The sequence below is a fragment of the Borostomias antarcticus genome, assembly GCF_949987555.1.
Source record: "Borostomias antarcticus genome assembly, chromosome: 21".
Classification (NCBI taxonomy): domain Eukaryota; kingdom Metazoa; phylum Chordata; class Actinopteri; order Stomiiformes; family Stomiidae; genus Borostomias; species Borostomias antarcticus.
This window is the reverse complement of record NC_140254.1, coordinates 17,702,321-17,724,820: the sequence shown is the minus strand read 5'-3', so window position 1 is coordinate 17,724,820 and position 22,500 is coordinate 17,702,321. Positions and strand designations below refer to the sequence as shown.

At 50.2% G+C, this 22,500-nt stretch overlaps 1 protein-coding gene across 1 annotated transcript in view; it reads right to left on the bottom strand.

Annotated features, from left to right (window-relative positions):
* Window positions 1–22,500, bottom strand: part of myo1g (myosin IG) — a gene marked incomplete at both ends in the record, with an annotated part of 46,676 nt that overhangs the window by 10,393 nt on the left and 13,783 nt on the right. Inside the window, 11 exons of the mRNA XM_084455022.1 lie at window positions 1,300–1,457; window positions 4,373–4,486; window positions 5,268–5,372; window positions 9,630–9,774; window positions 11,062–11,285; window positions 12,715–12,922; window positions 13,352–13,518; window positions 15,630–15,762; window positions 15,964–16,038; window positions 20,875–20,945; window positions 22,202–22,372. Coding sequence (XP_084311148.1) covers window positions 1,300–1,457; window positions 4,373–4,486; window positions 5,268–5,372; window positions 9,630–9,774; window positions 11,062–11,285; window positions 12,715–12,922; window positions 13,352–13,518; window positions 15,630–15,762; window positions 15,964–16,038; window positions 20,875–20,945; window positions 22,202–22,372 — 1,571 coding nt within the window. The remainder of the gene's footprint in view (window positions 1–1,299; window positions 1,458–4,372; window positions 4,487–5,267; window positions 5,373–9,629; window positions 9,775–11,061; window positions 11,286–12,714; window positions 12,923–13,351; window positions 13,519–15,629; window positions 15,763–15,963; window positions 16,039–20,874; window positions 20,946–22,201; window positions 22,373–22,500) is intronic.

Below are 22,500 nucleotides of genomic sequence, written 5' to 3'. Positions count from 1 at the left end.
AAAGAGAGAGACAGAGAGAGAGGAAGGAGAGAGAGAGACAGAGAGAGGAAAGAGAGAGAGAGAGAGAGAGAGAGAGAGAGAGAAAGGAGAGAGAGAGAGGGAGGTGGCCAGACTGGTATCACAATAACTCTATTGAGTCCAGACCCGCCTGCATGTGAGGCTGGCCTGACTGGAGCGTGACGACGGTCTTGAGACCCAAATCCTGACCGAGGGGAAGCTAACCGTCATTCTCTCCTCCTCCTCCTCCTCCTCCTCCTCCTCCCTCCCCCTCCCTTCTCTTACATGCTCACACACACTTCTCACCCCACGCTTATGCGGCTAACCCGGGACCTTGTCTCCGAGCCTCCTTGTGACGAGAGCCTGGAGAGGTCACGACCCCTGCATTCACCCCAGATGGCAGCACAAAGAGGTGGGGGACAGGAGGAGGAGCAGGAGGTGCACTGATCAGAGGCCCTGAATGGTCCTCTCTCTCTCTCTCTCTCTCTCTCTCTCTCTCTTCTGTTCTGACGTCTGCCTAGCCCCTCTGCCAGTGCCAGGCAGCTGCCAGCCCCCCCCCCCCCCCCCCCCAGACAAACCCTGACTCACAGACTAACCAGCCTAGGGTTGATAAGCTATATCACTACACCACCCCCACCCCACCCCACCCCACACACACACGCTCATAAACCTCCTCAAACACCCCCCCCCCCCACCCCTCCCGGACTCCGGCTGCCGTCTGCCAGAGCCCCTAAACCCCTAAAAGGAGGGGGGGGGGGGGGGGTCTGCCAACGCCGGGAGAAAATGCCTGGACACAAGACCATATCACCACATTAGAAGGTCGGACGGTTATTATATCGGCTTGATGGACTTCGCTCCCCGCCGAGAGGTGATCCCGCTAACACCCCCCAGAGGCCCTTCCCTGACCCGCGACTGGTCTCGCCACGCCCGACTTCGGAGATCTCCGCCTCCGAAAGTCTGGAGACATCTCCGTTGGAAACCGAAAACCGCCGCCGCCAATCGGAGCCGCCGCCTACATCTCCCAATAGGGTGAAGGACCCGCCTTACCAGAAATGATGTCCTCCCCCTATCTTCGTCCCTAACTAGAGAATCAAAACAAAACATGTCACCGCCACATTAGGAACGACCGCCCTAAAGACGTTGGATTGGTTCTGCAAAGCAGTTTTTTTTCAGTCTCTCAAGTTGTTTCCACCCACTTTTAGCGGCGAAACCTGGAGGAATGTCCTCGGTCTCTAGTTGAGCGTCAGCGTTTAGAGACCGACTCGTGAGCCTGGGCTACTCCCGTGACGGACCCCCACTGACCGTGTGAAGTGGTCCACCAGCGTCCCGAGCAGCTCTCCGACGCGGTCCAGCCCGGGGCCCAGCTCTCCTCCCTGGAGGCACAGCAGCACGTCGTCCTGGGAGGAAGTGTGCAGCGCCACCATCTGGTCAACACCGCTGGTGACACTGAGCCCGGTGACCTGCAGCGCGGACACAAGGTAGAGCCACCACACACACACACACACATACATGAGGACAAGGTTCCAACTACAGACACAAGGGACACAAGATAACCACCCCACATACACACACACACGCTGCAACACACACACACAAGGACAAGGTTCCAACTACCTGTACACACACGAGGGACACGATAACCACCCCACACGCACACACACACACACACACACACACACACACACACACACACACACAAGGACAAGGTTCCAACTACACACATGAGGGGCACAAGGTAACCACCACACACACATGAAGACAAGGTTCCAGCTACACACACACACACACATGAGGGGCACAAGGTACCCAGTCACCATGTGTGTGAACTAAACATGTAAATGTATATATAGGATGCTTTCAGTCACGCATATTTTATATGAGATACATTTCTCATGATGAACAGTGGCCTATATTATGTGCCTCTGCGTCATGAATACCACGAGACGATGAGCGATATGCCCAGCTGAGAAAAATAGGTTATGAATGCGGCCTGTGGATTATGTCTATCTGGTGTGTGCAGTGCAGTATGTAGGCTGGGGGTAATTCTGCTGCATGGGTGTGAATGGATTATTGTGTGTTTGTGCGTTTGTGTGTGTGTGTGTGTGTGTGTGTGTGTGTGTGTGTGTGTGTGTGACCAAATGTCCCAGTTGTGAGAGAATAGAGAGAGAGAGTTTGAGAGAGAGAGAGAGAGAGGGAGGGAGGGAGAGAGAGAGAGGGAGGGAGAAAGAGGGAATGAGAAAGAGAATGAGAGAGAGGGAGCTGATTGGTACTAAGCACCCCCCCCACACACACACACACCAGCAAATGCAGGTTACTGCTGAGACCCCCAAATGTCCTGTCCTCTCCTGTCCTGAATATCCTCTCCTGTCCTGCATCACACAGGACCTACATTGTAGAGCCGTAGCGTACAACACTGCAACACCCAGGCCTCTGGAAAGGTACCGGCCGCTGGGGAGGAATGACTATGCATTATAGCAAACTACGCTGGCAACCTTCCTGTTAAAATACATCACAGATACAAACCCCTCAGATGGAAATTCAGCTATGGTAAATGGTAAATGGACTGCATTAATATAGCGCTTTTCCACCTTAACGGCACTCAAAGCGCTTTACAATGGCCTCTCATTCACCCATTCACACACACATTCACACACCAATGGCGGTAGCTGCCATGCAAGGCGCTAGCCTGCTCATTGGGAGCAATTTGGGGTTAGGTGTCTGGCTCAAGCACACTTCGACATGTGGACAGTCGGAGCTGGGATTCGAACCACTGACCCTTCGATCATTGAACGACCCGCTCTGCTAACTGAGCCACAGCCGCCCTGAGCTGGGGCAGTACTGTACTGTTCAGCCGTTCTCTCACTATGTCCTTAAATATCTTTTTTTTGTCCCTTCGGCTTGTGCTCCGACCGCTAACTATTCCTGGGTGCCCCGCTGTGTTGCCCTGCTGCGTTTACGTAAGGAGCGCTTAATTGGCTTTTACACAGATCGCTCTGCGCACAGAGCCATGGGCACAACCCCCTGAAAACACCTCTGTGAGGGGAAGGATCCCTAGCCTGGTATGACCATCCCCATCTAGCGAGCTGACCCTAACCCTAACCCTAACCCTCTCTCTTTCTCTCCCTCTCTCTCTCTCCTCCTCCCTCTCTCTCTCTCTCTCTCTCTCTCCTCCACCCTCTCTCTCCTCTCTCCTCTCTCTCTCTCTCTCTCCTCCACCCTCTCTCTCCTCCCTCTCTCTCTCCCTCTCTCTCTCTCTCTCCTCCACCCTCTCTCTCCTCCCTCTCTCTCTCTCTCTCTCTCTCGTCCTTGTGAGTGTCCGTCCCTGATCCAGTTTCTCAGGTCGGGAGCGAGGACTGAGAGAGATCGCAGAGCCGCTTAGCATGACCGCCACTGCCGCAGCGTGATTACACACACACACACACACACACACACACACACACACACACACACACACACACACACATACACACACACACACACACACACACACACTCTCTCTCTATCTCTCTATCTTTCTCTATCACACACACATATTTTATCTATCACACACACACACACACACACACACACACACACACACACACGCATCTTCTGCGCAGCACCGCACCTCTCCCTCACTGGAACCAGGGAATGTAGGTCAGAGACCCCATCAGCTTCCTCCCATGAGATCTCCCTCCCTCCCTCCCTCCCTCTCTCTCTCTCTCCCCTCTACCTCCCTCCCTCTCTCTCCCTCTCTCTCCCCTTCTCCCCTCTACCTCCCTCCCTCTCTCTCTCACCCCCTCTACCTCTCTTCCTCTCTCTCTTCCTCCTTGCCTCCCTCTCTCTCTCTCTCTCTCTCACCGCTCTACCTCTCTCTCCCCTTTACCTCCATCCCTATCTCTCTCACCCCCTCTACCTCTCTTCCTCTCTCTCTTCCTCCTTGCCTCCCTCCCTCTCTCTCTCTCTCTCACCGCTCTACCTCTCTCTCCCCTTTACCTCCATCCCTATCTCTCTTTCTCTCCTCTACCTCCCTCCCTCTCTCTCTCACCCCCTCTACCTCTCTCCCTCTCTCTCTTCCTCCTTGCCTCCCTCTCTCTCTCTCTCACCGCTCTACCTCTCTCATCCCTTTACCTCCCTCCCTATCTCTCTTTCTCTCCTCTACCTCCCTCTCTCTCTCTCTCTCTCTCTCTCATTAGCTTGTCTGACCTGGGTCACATGAATGACAGACTAGGTCCTTGATGACGTCATCATGTCACTGGCGTGGCTGCACTGCTTTCTCTCCTGTTCATTTTACACACTCACTGTTGACGGGTCAGTTGGTGTGTGCTTGTGTGTGTGTGTGTGTGTGTGTGTGCTTCTGTGTGTGTGTGTGTTGTTTTCTTCTGAAGCTACTCACTATGTCCAGAGGCAGCCTCTTCAGCACTTTAAAATGCTTCTTTGGATCCAGTTTGTATAAATATTTCTCTGTTATCAGCAGTCCGCGGTCTGTGCTCTTGCTGAATCTATTCACCTGGGAGGGAGAGAGAGAGAGAGAGAGAGACTTTTTGTGATGATTGTTTTGGCAATGTAAATGTATGTTTCCCATGCCAATAAAGCCCTGCATTGAATTGAATTGAATTGAATTGAGAGAGGGGGAGAGCGAGAGAGGGAGAGAGATGGAGGGAGGGAGGGAGAGAGAGGGAAAGAGTTGGAGGGTTGGAGAGAGAGGGAGAGAGAGGGAGGGAGAGAGAGAAAGAGAGAGGGAGAGAGAGAAGCCAGGCGACGTTACATTAATCATAATACAGTTTATGTAAGCTCCAATTTTCAGCAGAAGTATTGCTAAAGCTTTGAGATCCTTTGGGCCGGCAATCTTCTTTCAGTCCCACAAACAAACCGGGTCTTTTCATGTGCAGATGAAGCCAGACAAACCCACAAGGACCAGCTGATCAAAACACAACTGTTTGTCTGGGCTTCGGTGGTGTGCTTCAAGGATTCTCTCAGACTGCCTCATTATTTAATAGGCCTTCACATACCCAACAAGAGTGACAGACAAGCAGACGACAGACAGACAGACAAGCAGACAGACAGACAGACAGACAAGCAGACAGACAGACAGACAAGCAGACAGACAGACAGACAGACAAGCAGACAGAATGAGGGCATGAGAGGAAGACGAGTTGAGGGAGAGGGGTAGGGGACAGGAGGAGAGAGTGCGTAAACAGCTCTGCTTCTTCTAGTGAGAGCGTGAGAGGAGAGAGAATGTGTGAGGAGTGTCTGTAGCCTGCAGTCCGGGGAGCTTGTCCCCCACTTACCTTCCTGCAGAGTCCAGAGAACAGCACCTGACTGAACATGTCCTTGGTCCTCAGCTCGTTGGACATCTGCGTGAAGCTGACGCTGCACTGAGGGGAGTCTCTCACCTAGAGAATCAAAACACACGCATGTTACATAAAGAACTACAGCTGATCTCTCCAAGCTAGTCAGGAGACTCCAGCTGATCTCTCCTAGCTAGTCAGGACACTCCATCTGATCTCTCCTAGCTAGTCAGGACACTCCAGCTGATCTCTCTTAGCTAGTCAGGACACTCCAGCTGATCTCTCTGAGCTAGTCAGAACTCCAGCTGATCTCTCCTAGCTAGTCAGCTGATCTCTCTTAGCTAGTCAGGACACTCCAGCTGATCTCTCTTAGCTAGTCAGGACACTCCAGCTGATCTCTCTTAGCTAGTCAGAACTCCAGCTGATCTCTCCTAGCTAGTCAGAACTCCATCTGATCTCTCCTAGCTAGTCAGGACACTCCAGCTGATCTCTCTTAGCTAGTCAGGACACTCCAGCTGATCTCTCTTAGCTAGTCAGAACTCCAGCTGATCTCTCCTAGCTAGTCAGAACTCAAGCTGATCTCTCCTAGCTAGTCAGAACTCCAGCTGATCTCTCCTAGCTAGTCAGAACTCCAGCTGATCTCTCTTAGCTAGTCAGAACTCCAGCTGATCTCTCCTAGCTAGTCAGAACTCCAGCTGATCTCTCCTAGCTAGTCAGGACACTCCAGCTGATCTCTCTTAGCTAGTCAGAACTCAAGCTGATCTCTCCTAGCTAATCAAAACTCCAGCTTATCTCTCCTAGCTAGTCAGAACTCCAGCTGATCTCTCCTAGCTAGTCAGAACTCCAGCTGATCTCTCTTAGCTAGTCAGAACTCCAGCTGATCTCTCCTAGCTAGTCAGAACTCCAGCTGGTCTCTCCTAGCTAGTCAGATGTGTGTATCAGAGAGAGATCAAAGCTCCCACCCTCAGGCCCAGACAGACGCATGGTTTCTCACACTGAGGAAACCGATGAGACGTTTTACGTATCAGAAAAGAAAGAATGTCATATTAGAAGAGATAGTTACGTACTGTTCGCGTAAAACAACGAAACCGTCAGTCATGTTGACAGTTTGGCTAATAATACCAAGTGTGTGCTGAATGGTGTACAGTATTCCAGGTCTATACACACAGTACAACACATCTGTATCATACGGCAGCAACATTTCACTGTGTTTGTACACCGTACATTACATGTGACAAGTACGAGGAATCTTGAAATCTTGAATCTGCAGACCCTATAGAGTAGCTTTACCAGGCCTACACACAACACATCTGTATCAGACAGACCCTATAGAGAGTACACACAACACATCTGTATCAGACAGACCCTATAGAGAGTACACACAACACATCTGTATCAGACAGACCCTATAGAGAGTACACACAACACATCTGTATCAGACAGACCCTATAGAGAGTACACACAACACATCTGTATCAGACAGACCCTATAGAGAGTACACACAACACATCTGTATCAGACAGACCCTATAGAGAGTCCACACAACACATCTGTATCAGACAGACCCTATAGAGAGTACACACAACACATCTGTATCAGACAGACCCTATAGAGAGTACACACAACACATCTGTATCAGACAGACCCTATAGAGAGTCCACACAACACATCTGTATCAGACAGACCCTATAGAGAGTACACACAACACATCTGTATCAGACAGACCCTATAGAAAGTACACACAACACATCTGTATCAGACAGACCCTATAGAGGACAGTAGCTTTACCAGGCCTACATGTACACATAACACACATCAGTCTTATACAGACCCTATAGAGGAGAGTAGCCAGACGCTCATTAGCCAGCAAACATGCTGATTAAGCAGAGTCTTCCATAATTGAAAGCAGGAGATGGAGGAGGTGCTTGTCACATACAGCACAGGTGGGTCTTTGTTGACTAAGCTAATGACATCAGAGGGTCTGGGTTGAGGAAGGTCAAGTCACGGGCAGTGTAACTGTCAAGCTAGCTGACCAACCACCCTCAAGAGAGACCTTGCAGAGTCTTTCAGAGTCTTTACGGAACCTATGCTGCGTTCCAGCTGCCTCAGGGTCTGGGATTTTCCTAGTCAGCAAAAACGGCACCTGAACTGGGATTTCCGCTGTGTTAACTCGGGGGGTATCGGCCCCGACCTCAACTCTGAACTCAAATCAAAATGGCTGCTCGGCGCATCAACAATAAGTGAAAGCTGTAATAAGACTGGTTATTATGTCTTATTTGTGTCTCATTAAATCAGTCGTACACACAGTGCTGTCCAACGTCTATCAGTGGACGATGTTGCTACGAAGTTAGTATGCGCAAAATAGAATAGTCCGTTATCAACTGGTATTGCTAACTTGGCTAGAACTACAAAGACGAGGCTAAAGTGTGTTTTTCGACCTTTTGTTTCTGGAAGGCGGTGACCTCGGGCATGACGTCAATCCCAACAACAAATTCCTACAGTTCTCTCCGCAGGCAACTGGAAGCGCACATCGTCTCACCACATCAGACTGGCCCCTAAAGGAGTCCTGAGTGAGAGTCATTAAGAGTCTAAAAATGCACCGCCAGTCGCTAGCAGTCACAAGGCTGCTGTTTTTTTCAGACATTCCTGCAGCTGATGTTATTTTATGAGCGCCGTGATGTCATCGCAAGTATGAGGGTGAGGATGAACACGTGCTCGTGGATGAGCCTGGTTGCCCTCACACTGTAGCGCCCCCTAGCTCTCTCTCTCTCTCTCTGTCTCGCTCTGAGCTCTGATGCTTGTTCGTAATACACTCAGAAACTGGCAGAAAAAAAAAACACACCCGGAAAACCTTGTTTTGTTTGTATTATACTGTATTCACATCATCTGATTCTCATGATCAGTGGAGATATGGGCTGCCGGGACCTGGCCATCATCATTGAAGACACAGTGGTGACACCAACTCGGACTGCGAGGAATCTGGGTGTGACCCTGGATGACCAACTGTTGTTCTCCGCACATATCACATCCATCACACGCTCCTGCAGATTCCTGCTCTACAACATCAGGAGGATTCGACCTTTTCTCACTGATGTCGGCCGTTAAGCCCCTGGAACTTGTCCAGAAAGCTGCTGCTCGCCTGGTGTTCAACCACCCCAAGTTCTCCCACACAACTTCCCTTCTCCATTCCCTACACTGGCTCCCTGTAGCGGCTCGCATCCAGTTTAAAACTCTGGCACTAGCCTACAGGGCAATGAAAGAACAGCCCCCTCCTACCACCAGGCCATGGTCAAACCCTATATCCCCTCCCGACCGCTACACTGTGCTACCTCGGGGCGACTGGTTGTCCCTGTCACTCCGAGGCCCCTGCGGTCGATCGACGCGGTCACAGCTCTTCTCTGTCCTGGCCCCGCAGTGGTGGAATGAACTGCCCACTGACGTCAGGACAGCAGAGTCGCTGACCATCTTTTGTCGCACACTCTAAACTCATCTCTTCAAGAAGTACTACAACGATCCTCCCTTTTAAGCGCCTATTGCATTTTAGATTGCTATTCTTGCACTTTGCCTTCAGCACTAGATTATGCTCTTAGTCAAGAGTAGTACTTGGCTTTTCCTTCGTTAAATGCAATTATTATTAGTCGATTTGGATAAAAGCGTCTGCTAAATGACTGTAATTTAATATGGACCCCAGGAAGAGTACTGTTGCCGTTGCCTTGGCAACAACTAATGGGGATCCAAATGAACAATAAACAAGAATTAGTCCTGATAACCATAACTGGCCAGAGCACTGGAGCAGCATGATGGTGATGTGTGTGGAGTAGACTAGTGTGTGTGTGTGTGTGTGTGTGTGTGTGTGTGTGTGTGTGTGGAGTGGAGTGGAGTGGAGTGGAATGGACTAGTGAGTGAGTGTGTGTGTGTGTGTGTGTGTGTGTGTGTGTGTGTGTGTGTGTGTGTGTGTGTGTGTGTGTGTGTGTGTGTGGAGTAGACTAGTGGGTCTGTGTGTGTGTGTGGACTAGACTAGTTTGTGTGTGTGTGGAGTAGACTGTGTGTGTGTGTGTGTGTGTGTGTGTGTGTGTGGTGTGTGTGTGTGAGTGTCTGTGGAGTAGACTAGTATGTGTGTGTGTGTGTGTGTATGTGTGTGTGTGACTGACGTTGTTGAGGTAGTGTGTGTGTATGTGTGTGTGTGTGACTGACGTTGTTGAGGTAGTGTGTGTGTATGTGTGTGTGTGTGACTGACGTTGTTGAGGTAGTGTGTGTGTATGTGTGTGTGTGTGACTGACGTTGTTGAGGTAGTGTGTGTGTATGTGTGTGTGTGACTGACGTTGTTGAGGTAGTGTGTGTGTATGTGTGTGTGTGACTGACGTTGTTGAGGTAATCTCTCTCCCAGGCGCGGCTGCAGCCCCAGTCCTTCCTCTCTCCGCTCAGAGCGCCCAGCGCCGCCACCTTCGCCCGCACCTCCGCCATGTCCGACGGAGGGATGTTCTTCACTATCTGCCTCGCCCTCCACCTGCACACACACACACACACACACACACACACACACACACACACACACTCACACACACACACATAGACACACAGACACATAGACAGACACACACATATATAGACACACACACACACCATGTAAACACAAAGAAAACATGATGTGACCAGAAGAATAGTGTTACAGAATCACCAGAATCACCATCAAACCAGAATCACCATCAATAAACCATCGATAAACCATATCATCTAGATTCCACAACTCGACCGTCCCCAACTGCCACACACCCAAACCCACACCCTACCTACAGACCACCTGCCACACACCCAAACCCACACCCTCCCTACAGACCACCTGCCACACACCCAAACCCACACCCTACCTACAGACCACCTGCCACACACCCAAACCCACACCCTCCCTACAGACCACCTGCCACACACCCAAACCCACACCCTCCCTACAGACCACCTGCCACACACCCAAACCCACACCCTACCTACAGACCACCTGCCACACACCCAAACCCACACCCTCCCTACAGACCACCTGCCACACACCCAAACCCACACCCTCCCTACGGACCACCTGCCACACACCCAAACCCACACCCTCCCTACAGACCACCTGCCACACACCCAAACCCTCCCTACAGACCACCTGCCACACACCCAAACCCACACCCTCCCTACAGACCACCTGCCACACACCCAAACCCTCCCTACAGACCACCTGCCACACACCCAAACCCACACCCTCCCTACAGACCACCTGCCACACACCCAAACCCTCCCTACAGACCACCTGCCACACACCCAAACCCACACCCTCCCTACAGACCACCTGCCACACACCCATATGGTCTATCCCTGGGCGTGGCTGCTATGGTGGACTGTTAAAGAAAATATACAAAAGACATGCACAATCCAGCTGGAAACACAAACTCTTGTAGATAAGGAAAAATAGAGTTCGGCACACCAGATAGCTCCCATTAAATGTTTGTTTTTTAAATTGCGAAAAGTGACGTTTCACAAAGGCCATCTGAGGAAGAGCCTTTCTGCTCGAAATGTAGCCTACATTATAAGCAACGCCGACCAGCTTGTCAGAGAAGCCTAGTAGCCTACTACACTGTAGCAGTTTACTGCCCCTGTTGCAGTGTTCTACTGCCCCTTGTGGTTACAGGTTGTAATATTATTTTACCGCTGACCACGTGGTAGGGCGTGTATTGTTAAGTATTGAAGTACAGTATGGCTGACTGTATCTGGCGTGCCAAACCCTATTCTTCCCTACGCGCTACGGCGGGCGGACCTGCGGTGGAGCGTCTGCGTGACGCTGTGGAACTGTGCGAGCGCGGCGGGGGGCGCCGGCCAGACCACTCCCTTCCCGTAGTCAGCCATGGTGCGCACGCCGGCGAAGCGGCGCTCCACCTCCCAGAAGTGGGCCTTGACCTTGTAGCGCTTGTAGCAGCCCATGATGGCGTAGATCGCCCGCAGACGCCGACAACGCATCCGGGCCAGGGCCCCGCGCCATATCTGGGGGAGGAGGGAGGGAGGGAGGGAGGGAGAGAAGATGAGAGGAAAGGAGGGAAGATGAGGAGAGGAGAGGAGAGAATAGAAGTGAAAAGAAGATTGGAGAGGAGAAGAGACTTTTCATGCTCTTTATTGAGACGTCCTTACAAAACACTAAACATCAAACAATTTAAAACCATACAATTACACCCTCAAAACCAACCAACCCCAACACCCCCCCACACATACACACACACACACACACACACACACACACACACACACACAGCACAAGATCACAAACAAACATTAAGCCCATCCGCCCCAAGAGAAGAGGAGAGGAGAGGTCCGGTTCAGACCGGCCAGCCGTACACAACCTCATCAGAAGTGGGTCAACGGCAGAAGCGGGACGCCTCGCAGAACGAGCGAAGAGAAAATAAGAGAATCTAACGTGCCGATCGTCAGATCCACTCCACCGTCCCAATTATCACCATCACGGCTCTCGCTTCTCCACTGGCCACATGAATCACACTCAAACAGGCGCGTCACGCTGAGGACAAATTAAAATCTTCTCCAGTGCAGAGCTCTGAATACAATATGGAGGATAAGTGCGATTCGCCAAGCAGAAAGGCATGCCCACTGTGGACTAGGATGAATTAGATACAGCTCCTGATGCCTTGGGTCTTTTGGAAATTAAATCCAAAATCCTCTGCACAATCCAGAAAGGATTTGACGGCGTTTAATAATGAAAGGAATTTTGCTGCCCTGTAACATTTAGCTTGGAATAAGAGAAAAACCTTGGCACTGTATGTTTGAATAAAGCCTTACTATACCGCGAGCACAGAGAGATTCAGGAAGAGCTTCTTTCCACAAGCCATCCGGCTCCTGAAGGACTCTATCTTACGTATAGGACCACTATACCCAGAGGATCAGGGTATCTAGGGATTATTTATTTACTATAGCTATAGCATGTACATGACTCACCCATGCCCTCCCTGGGTTATTTATTTTATTTATTTTATTTATTTTATTTATTTTATTTATTTTATTTATTTTATTTATTTTATTTATTTTATTTATTTTATTTATTTTATTTATTTTATTTATTTTATTTATTTTATTTATTTTATTTATTCACATCCGTATAGCATGTACATAATCCATCCAGACCTTCATCTACCCCATCCTATCTTAATTGTATACTTTATAGAAAAGGTACTTATTGTGTAATTTGTAAAATTGTCATTTTGTAAATTGTAATTTGGTAAATTGTAAATTTGTACTTGGAAATTGAGTATCAGAGTTTATCTGTAGCATGATCTTGGAGCTGGCAGCAACGTTTCACTGCGAATGTACACCGTACATTACATGTGACGAATAAAAGGAATCTTGAATCTACTAAAGTAAACTTGTCGCCCCCCTCCCCCCCCCCACCACTAGGGGGCCCTACTACCTTCTGAAGCAACAGCACCAGGATGGGGATAAGGGCGGTCCGCTCCTGCTCCAGGGTGAAGAGGGAGCGCGGCGTCCGCACAAACAGCTTGGTGTGTCCGTAGGCCACGTGGTCCTGGAAGTCGTGCTGGTTGACGATGGCCTCCACCGCCTGCCTGTCCGTGTCCATCATGTGGTCGGGCCAGGTGTACTCACACGTCATCTTGTACCTGCACACACGCCGCCAGAGGCGCTCAGTTCTGACTGGACTCCCAACATGACTACTGAGAATCTGAGAACACCAGAAACCACAGGGAATCATGGGAGGCTGCAGTGAAGCCTGCTGGGTTATCTTCTGCTTAGTCCCGAGTCAGGCGCCACCAAACATGGGCATAGGGGCGGAGCGGGAACTCAGATTACAGTCAAAGGAACTCAAAACAAGACTCGAATGTAGACTATACATCTAAGTCAGTCACTGTGCACAGCTGTGTATATGCTGGCGCCTACGGCCTCTACTGAACCGTTCAAACTGGGCCGACTCTGAACGTGAGCCTTCCTGCTGTCACCCAACCCCCCGTTTAAAAACACAGAAACTCCAGACTGACAGTTGTTGCTGCTGTTGTGGTTGTTGTTGTTTGTGTGGGGGCGTGGGCTCTGACCTCTGCAGGAAGCGCGCGTAGGGCTGGCGGTAGGCGAAGCCGGCCCTGCGGACCCGGACGTTCTCCAGCAGGCCCAGGTACGCCACCTGGTGGTGGCAGCGGCCGTCGTCGAACAGCACGGAGGACTTCACCTCGTTGGGTTTGATGCAACGCACGTAGTAGGGCTCCTGGAACACAGGCCTGAGGGGTCAGCATCAGATGTTATACATCACAGGGTCACCAGTTAGCATGATCAGGGGTTATACATCACAGGGTCACCAGCTAGCATCATCAGAGGTTATACATCACAGGGTCACCAGCTATCATCAGATGTTATACATCACAGGGTCACCAGCTAGCATCATCAGATGTTATACATCACAGGGTCACCAGCTAGCATCATCAGAGGTTATATATCACAGGGTCACTAGCTAGCATCATCAGGTGGTTGGTAAGTAAGTAAGTAAGTAAGTAAGTAAGTAAATAAACCTTTATTTTTATAGTGCTCTTCACAGCACGAATGCACACGAGTGCTTCACAGTGGAGAATAAAAATACAAAATACAAGCTGGTTCACATCACAGGGACATCAGCTAGCGCTCGGTGATGAGGTGAACAAGCACTGACATATGAAACAGTGACAGATTTAATGTCGGGTTGCAGTTAAGTAATAAAGTCAACATTTCAGGGACCCCGCAAGCTCACATTCTGTTTATGTCGCAAATCCACCTGGGTACACTCCATAGAGAGGGCCATAGCCACCCCAAAAGAAAACACTTGGACTTCCTGCCCTCTAAAATGGTAAATGGACTGCATTTATATAGTGCTTTTATCCAAAGCGCTTTACAACGAAGGCCTCTAATTCACCCATTCACACACACATCCACACCAATGGCGGTAGCTGCCATGCAAGGTGCTAGCCTGCTCATTGGCAGCAATTTGGGGTTCAGTGTCTTTGCCCAAGGACACTTCGACATGTGGACAGGAGGAGCCAGGATTCGAACCGTGGATCATTGGATGACCCGCTCTATCTCCTGAGCTATATGTACTTTCAGTATATACCGTATACATATTATTTTTTCCTTTCAAGGCAAGTGTCTGTCTATATAGAGCACGCTATCAGAATGTAGATGAGGGAACAGTTTCCTCAATGAAACATGACGCAGAGAAGCACAGCGCTTTGAACAATGCCTGCCTCTGCGTTCTATCTACATCAATAAGAATGATACATGAACTTCCTCCTGCCCTACAGTATACACACACACACACACACACACACTTGAGAAGGGAGGGGGTAAGGGAGTGGCTGAAGTTCAATTGGGCACAGGTGTCACAGGACCAGGGAGGAGGGCGTCCAGTCCTTCAACATGACCTGGAAACACAGCAACCATCCCTCATGCCCCCCTCCAGCTCTACAGAGAGAAAGAGAGAGGGAGAGAGAGAGAGAGAGAGAGGGAGAGAGAGAGGGGGAGCAGAGAGAGGGAGAGAAAGAGAAACAGAGAGAAAGACTGTGGCCTGGATCATCCCAGAATAACAGCAGATGCCAGTCAGGGATCTGACTCCTGACCTGTGGAGGAGAGATGATTGGTCGGAACAGACAGGCAGACAGGGGGAGATTAGTGACCTGTGGGGCACTGTGGCGAGCTGATGCTCTCTGGCACGGAATACTGCATCTGTACCTACTGTTTACTTGCTTCTAATCCGTGTCATATACCGTACTTTCCCTCAGTCGCAGGGCCTGTCTCTCCTTAGAGGCTCCAGTCCCTGATTCTCAGGTCCACTTTAATTTTCGAAACGCGATACAGGGTCTGGAAAAGCTCGCAGACAGCGCCTGTCTGTCATCATAGTTAACCTCTAACCCCTCGAGAACAGTCATGGTCATCCGACCGACGTTTAACACAGCCCAGCTATAAATAGGGGTGATTCAGACAGCGGTTGGAGGGACTTGCGTGTCTGCGTGTCGTCTGGGTGATGACAGGAGGCAGTGGGACCAGGGGACAAGAACTGGGTCACTGCAGAACACTGAGGGACTAAAAAACATAAACAAAGAAAGAACACTCCGGGTGGCTCTGATTGGACAGCCGTTGCCAAGCAACAGGGATCTGTCTTATTCTTCACAAACTTTTTGAATCGAAGAAAAAAAAAAAGGAAAAAGGAAAAAAAACAACGTCAACTTTTCAAAGTCAGACATCAAAAACCCTAAATATGCCTGGCGGATGTCCGGCAGGCGTGTTTCTGTATCGAGGGCGAACCAGACAGCCACGCTACAATGAATGAGGGGTCGGTCAGCGACCACCCACCTTGCAGGCCAGCTTATCCACCAGGGCCACGATGGAGTTCTTGAAGAGGGTGGCGGCGGTCAGGGGCCGCTTGGTCACCTCCGTGATGCTCATCTGGCCGTCCGGCCACATGTCCTTCAGAATGGGGTTGGCGCTGGCGAGGGAGCCAGGAAGAGAGAGGGAGGGAAGCAGATGAACGAGGGGACAGAGAGGGCCGAGGGCGGCGAAGGGACCAGATTAAGTAGGGTAGGAGACGTTGTGCGATGGAAACTCATTTATAAAGCGTAGCCCCGTTTCAGAGCCGTCACACGGGAACTTGGAGGTGCTGTGATATGTGTGACGCTGTGTTGGACACCTGTTGTACATGAGACGCTTGAAGTCCTGGAAGAGGGGGTCTTTGTTCTTGTCCAAAAAGCCCTCGATGGAATACCTGAAACAGGCACAGAGACAGAGGGAGGTTATAGAAACTACAGCAGACTCTGATCCAAGGGAGCCCCCTCTCCTCAAGGCCACTCCAGTGAACAGGCAAGTCAAAGGGGCTAAAAATATGGTGTGAGTCATACAGCCGCAGGTTACATGACCCAGTACATAAGAGCAAGTTATCAAAGAGGCCCTGTTCAACTGTCCAAGGCTGCTTACCTAACAGAAGTCTGAGCTTCTCACCCATTACATTACAGTCATTTATCAGACGCTTTTATCCAAAGTGACTTACAATAATTGCATTTAACTTAAGTAGTCAGTGTACTACTACTCGCCAGAACTCACAAGTGCATCTCCTTTCTAAACAAGTGACTAAGAGCATCATCTAGTGCTAAAGTCAAGGAGCAAGATTAGCAAAATATAAATACAAGAGGGAGGATCGTGGTAGTACTTCTTGAAGAGGGGAGTTTTGAGCCTGAGGTGAAAGATGGGCAGCGACTCTGCTGTCCTGACGTCAGCTGACAATTCATTCCACCACTGCGGGGCCAGGACAGAGAAGAGTCGTGACCGCGTCGATCGACCACAGTTATATACCCCAGTTATATACCCCAGTTATATACCCCAGTTATATACCCCAGTTATATACCCCAGTTATATACTCCAGTTATATACCACAGTTATATACCACAGTTATATACCCCAGTTATATACCCCAGTTATATACCCCAGTTATATACCCCAGTTATATACCCCAGTTATATACCCCAGTTATATACCCCAGTTATATACTCCAGTTATATACCCCAGTTATATACCCCAGTTATATACTCCAGTTATATACCCCAGTTATATACCCCAGTTATATACCCCAGTTATATACTCCAGTTATATACCCAGTTATATACCCCAGTTATATACCCAGTTATATACCCCAGTTATATACCCCAGTTATATACCCCAGTTATATACTCCTTTCCTTTCATTACAGTCTTTCTTTTACAGTACAGTCATTTAGCAGACGCCTTTACCCCAAAGCAACAATAATTGAACTGAACATACTGTAGGCAGTCAGTGTTCTACTACACACCAGAAGTCACAAGTGCATCTCCTTTCTAAACAAGTGACTAAGAGCTATAATCTAGTGCTGAAGCCAAAGTGTAAGAGTAGCAGAATATAACCTCTTCACAAACATTAACCCTGTACAGTGCCAACATTCCTAATATTAATTTGATTTTCCCTATATTACTAGAAAGAGCAGTTTCTCAGCTTTCTGGAACTGTTGGAATGTTGGCTTTTTTATTATTTTTTATATATTTTTTAAAACATTTTTTTTATATATTTTTTTAAATTTGTCATATTCAAAGGTTTAATAAGAACTTCTGACTCAAATCAATTGGCCAGTCCGCAGGCAGCGGCTTGGATCTTCCCAAACCTGTCTTTTGAGAGGGTCAGCTGAGCCTGAAACATGAAGGTGCTACAGTACACCCTCTAGGCAGTGCTGAGTGTGTGTGTGTGTGTGTGTGTGTGTGTGTGTGTGTGTGTGTGTGTGTGTGTGTGTGTGTGTGTGTGTGTGTGAAGGGCTGGGAGATGGGCACAGCGTGCTGCCTTGATTACATAACAGCAGAGGAACGTTCCGGTGAATTAAGTCCAAATTCAGGTAAAGATGGGAGAGTGATGGTCCTTCATTGGCATGCTTCACCGGCGGAGACACGTACACACACACATGCACACACACACACACACACACACACACACACACACACACACACAAATGTACAGATACTATACCATCTGATGCGCATGTACTGTAAGTGTTAAATAAATGCAATCACTCTCCCTCTCTCTCTTGCTCACACTCCCTCTCTATCCCTCTTTCTCTCTCCCCCCTCTCTTTCTCTCCCTCTCCTTCCCTCTCAATCTCTCCCTTACTCCCCCCTCCCCTCTCTCCCTCTCTTTATCTTTCTCTCTCTAGCCCTAACCCTCTTCAACACACACCTCCAGCCAGATCCACATATCTCCAGCATGGCTGTGTGTGTGGCTGGCTATGTATCTACCTGACTGGCTGCCACATCTGGAGGAGAGAGAGAGAATTCCTGATCTGGAGGAGAGAGAGAGCATTCCTGATCTGGAGGAGAGAGAGAGCATTCCTGATCTGGAGGAGAGAGAGAGAGAGCATTCCTGATCTGGAGGAGAGAGAGAGAATTCCTGATCTGGAGGAGAGAGAGAGCATTCCTGATCTGGAGGAGAGAGAGAGAATTCCTGATCTGGAGGAGAGAGAGAGCATTCCTGATCTGGAGGAGAGAGAGAGAGCATTCCTGATCTGGAGGAGAGAGAGAGAGCATTCCTGATGTGGAGGAGAGAGAGCATTCCTGATCTGGAGGAGAGAGAGAGCATTCCTGATCTGGAGGAGAGAGAGAGAGAGAGCATTCCTGATCTGGAGGAGAGAGAGAGCATTCCTCGTCTTCAGATGTGGGCCTTCGACTGGCTGATGGACGTCAGCACCACCTGACCACATTCCAGGAAGAGAGAAAGAGAGAGAGACAGAGAGAGAGAACGAGAGAGAGAGAGAACGAGAGAGAAAGAGAGAAAGAGAGAGAGAGAGAGACAGAGAGAGAGAGAACGAGAGAGAGAAAGACAGAGAGAGAGAAAGAGAGAGAGACAGAGAGAGAGAGAGACAGGCCAGGGTTCGCACCAATGGCACTGTAGCACAGCACACACACACACAGCTGTAACACAGCACAGAGGGGGTGCGAGTTCACACAGCCTCACTGACAGGACCAGAGAGGACACAAGGACGAGACAGAAAGACAGGACCAGAGAGGACACAAGGACGAGACAGAAAGACAGGACCAGAGAGGACACAAGGACGAGACAGACAGGACCAGAGAGGACACAAGGACGAGACAGAAAGACAGGACCAGAGAGGACACAAGGACGAGACAGAAAGACAGGACCAGAGAGGAGGGAAGATAGAGAGACATAGGAGGGCAGAGAAAGAGAGAGAGAGGCAGCATCTCTCTAGAGGGTGCACTGATTTCAGGGGAAGTCTATTTCAATGCGAGTGCGGAAGGGAGAGAACTGTATAGATGAGAGAGAGAGAGAGGGAGAGAGAGAGAGGGAGAGAGAGGGAGAGATGTGGGGAGGTGTGGGGGTGTGTGGGGGGGTGTGGGGGGGTAGACAGAGACGAGCCCTCAAACTCTCTATCACAGCCACCTTGCTGCCGCAGCTGTTCCAACCCGTCACACTGAAGGTCACTGCGCTCGGAGGGGGACCGGTACTGAGCATGCTCAGATGAGGACAGGTACTGAGCATGCTCAGATGGAGACAGGTACTGAGCATGCTCAGATGAGGACAGGTACTGAGCATGCTCAGATGAGGACAGGTACTGAGCATGCTCAGATGAGGACAGGTACTGAGCATGCTCAGATGAGGACAGGTACTGAGCATGCTCAGATGGAGACAGGTACTGAGCATGCTCAGATGAGGACAGGTACTGAGCATGCTCAGATGAGGACAGGTACTGAGCATGCTCAGATGAGGACAGGTACTGAGCATGCTCAGATGAGGACAGGTACTGAGCATGCTCAGATGGAGACAGGTACTGAGCATGCTCAGATGAGGACAGGTACTGAGCATGCTCAGATGGAGACAGGTACTGAGCATGGGATGAGAGCATTGTGCTGTGTCTCAGAGATGGATACAGTATAACACAATGTGAGTCGTGTCCTACAGGGTGTTGACATGGATATTTCCTGGCTAGACACAGACTTGTGTGTTTGTGGTAAAAACCTACAGTAGAGAGACCCTCTCCCTCCCTCCCTCTCTACCCCTCCCTCTCTCTCTACTCCTCCCTCCCTCTCTCTCCCTCTCCCTCCCTCCCTCCCTCCCTCCCTCCCTCTCTACCCCTCCCTCTCTCTCTACTCCTCCCTCCCTCTCTCTCTCCCTCCCTCCCTCCCTCCCTCCCTCTCTACCCCTCCCTCTCTCTCTACTCCTCCCTCTCTCTCCCTCCCTCCCTCCCTCTCTCTCTCCCTCCCTCCCTCTCTCTCCCTCTCCCTCTCCCTCCCTCCCTCCCTCTCTCTCTACCCCTCCCTCTCTCTCCCTCTCCCTCCCTCCCTCCCTCCCTCTCTACCCCTCCCTCTCTCTCCCTCTCCCTCCCTCCCTCCCTCTCTACCCCTCCCTCCCTCTCTCTCCCTCTCTCCCTCCCTCCCTCCCTCTCTACCCCTCCCTCTCTCTCCCTCCCTCCCTCTCCCTCCCTCCCTCCCTCCCTCCCTCCCTCTCTACCCCTCCCTCCCTCTCTCTCCCTCTCCCTCCCTCCCTCCCTCCCTCTCTACCCCTCCCTCTCTCTCTACTCCTCCCTCCCTCTCTCTCCCTCCCTCCCTCCCTCCCTCCCTCTCTCTCTCTCTCCCTCCCTCCCTCTCTCTCCCTCTCCCTCCCTCCCTCCCTCCCTCCCTCCCTCCCTCCCTCCCTCTCTCTCTACCCCTCCCTCTCTCTCCCTCTCCCTCCCTCCCTCCCTCCCTCCCTCTCTACCCCTCCCTCTCTCTCCCTCTCCCTCCCTCCCTCCCTCCCTCCCTCTCTACCCCTCCCTCTCTCTCCCTCTCCCTCCCTGCCTCTCTACCCCTCCCTCCCTCTCCCTCTCTCTCCCTCTCCCTCCCTGCCTCCCTCCCTCTCTACCCCTCCCTCCCTCTCCCTCTCTCTCCCTCTCCCTCTCTCCCTCCCTCCCTCCCTCCCTCCCTACCCAAGGCCATGTCTAAATGGAGGAAGTCCATGGGCCAGTTGTGCGGTGTGGATCCCTTCATAGCGGAGGGCCGGTGGAGAGAGAGAGCGAACGCGCGCGGGAGAGACTCACGTGACGTCTCCTGCGTAGTGACGGATCCTGAAGTCTCTCTGGAACTCCATGGACTTGTCTGTGGGGTTGAGCTGTGACAGGGGGACGGGGGACAGTGAGTCAAAATAGGGACAGACGTAGGACACAAACACATCCCAAAACATATTCCCATGAACAGCACATGCAGAATACCAGAGCGTTTGTGTCAGACTGAATACATGGTGACAGCTTCTGTATTCAGTTGTTCATGGGCCTTTTAGATCCACAGCTATACAGTCCTATTCCATGTGCCAATAAAACTCTCATGTTGTCTATGAAACAACAGTGGAGCTATTGCCGATTTTGTTATTGCCTATTTTGTTCACTATTGTAGATTATACTGTATTGCATCTCTTCACTATTGTATTTTGCCTTGTTCTTGCACTGTTTTTTATTGTCATGCACCAACAGACCAAGGGAAGTTCCTCATACTGTAGGTGCAAGCCTACTTGGCAGGATAAAAATATATTTATTGAGATAAAACTGTGAAACCGCTGCCCTCTATAGGCCACCCCGAGGAACTACAACATCGATCTATCCATACGGAAACCTTCCACTGGGTCCAATAGGACTTTCAAAGTGATGGTCTTTTCATAGAAAATAACTGACAGAGCAGCGCAAAAATGAAAATCAGAGAGAAGAATTCTCTCTTTCACCATGTATTCAGGTGAAAACGCTTTTCCGACAGAACGCTTTCTGACTCAACTGGCCAGAATAAATGGTGAAAGAGAATTTTTTTTCTCTGTGCTGCTCTGTCTGTTCTTTTCTATGAAAAGACAGCCACCTGCTGAATGAATCTTACTTTTGAGTCCAGCACCGTATTCTTCAAGTATTATTGAGAAGTACGCCCTACTTCCAACCTACTAGGGCTTTCAAAGTATTAGTAGTGGGACTGTGAGCCAGGGTATATACTGATAGGGTAGTATAGTAGTATAGTAACAGTAGCTGATCTATGCTCTTGTTTCATAACATGTTGTCTCATAACATGGAGACAACATTGGACAGGGTGCAGGGACGAGACAGGACAGTGCAAAGACAGGACAGTGCAAAATGTGAGTACAGAATGCCAGTTACAAATAAAGGGATAGGCTAAGAGAGAAGAACAATACTGACTGCACTACTTATGTATATCGTTCTTCTCTATTAGCTTATCCATTTTTTGCACTCGCATTTTGCACTGTCCTGTCTCGTTCCTGCACCCTGTCCAATGTTGTCTCCATGTTATGCACCTCTCCTGAAAGCAGATTCACAGTACGTTGAAAAACTACAATGGCGCTAAACGGATAGTGATTCTGGATGTCTGTCTGACCTTGCGGGAGGTGTAGTGGGGGTGCTGTCTCAGCTTGGTGTTCATGCTGTCCAGGCAGACGGTGTCCGTGACCGTCCCCGCGCTGAGACAGGCCTCGTCCAGGACCGAGATGATGCCCCTGTGAGGCTGCTCCACCAGGTCCACGATGATCTGGTTGTTGAAGTAGTCGATCTGGGTAGACACAGTAGAGACGTCGTGTGAGGTGATCCGCACCTGCTAGAGAGTGTGTGTGTGTGTGTGTGTATTGTATGTGTGTGTGTGTGTGTGTGTGTGTGTGTGTACATGTGTGTGTATACATG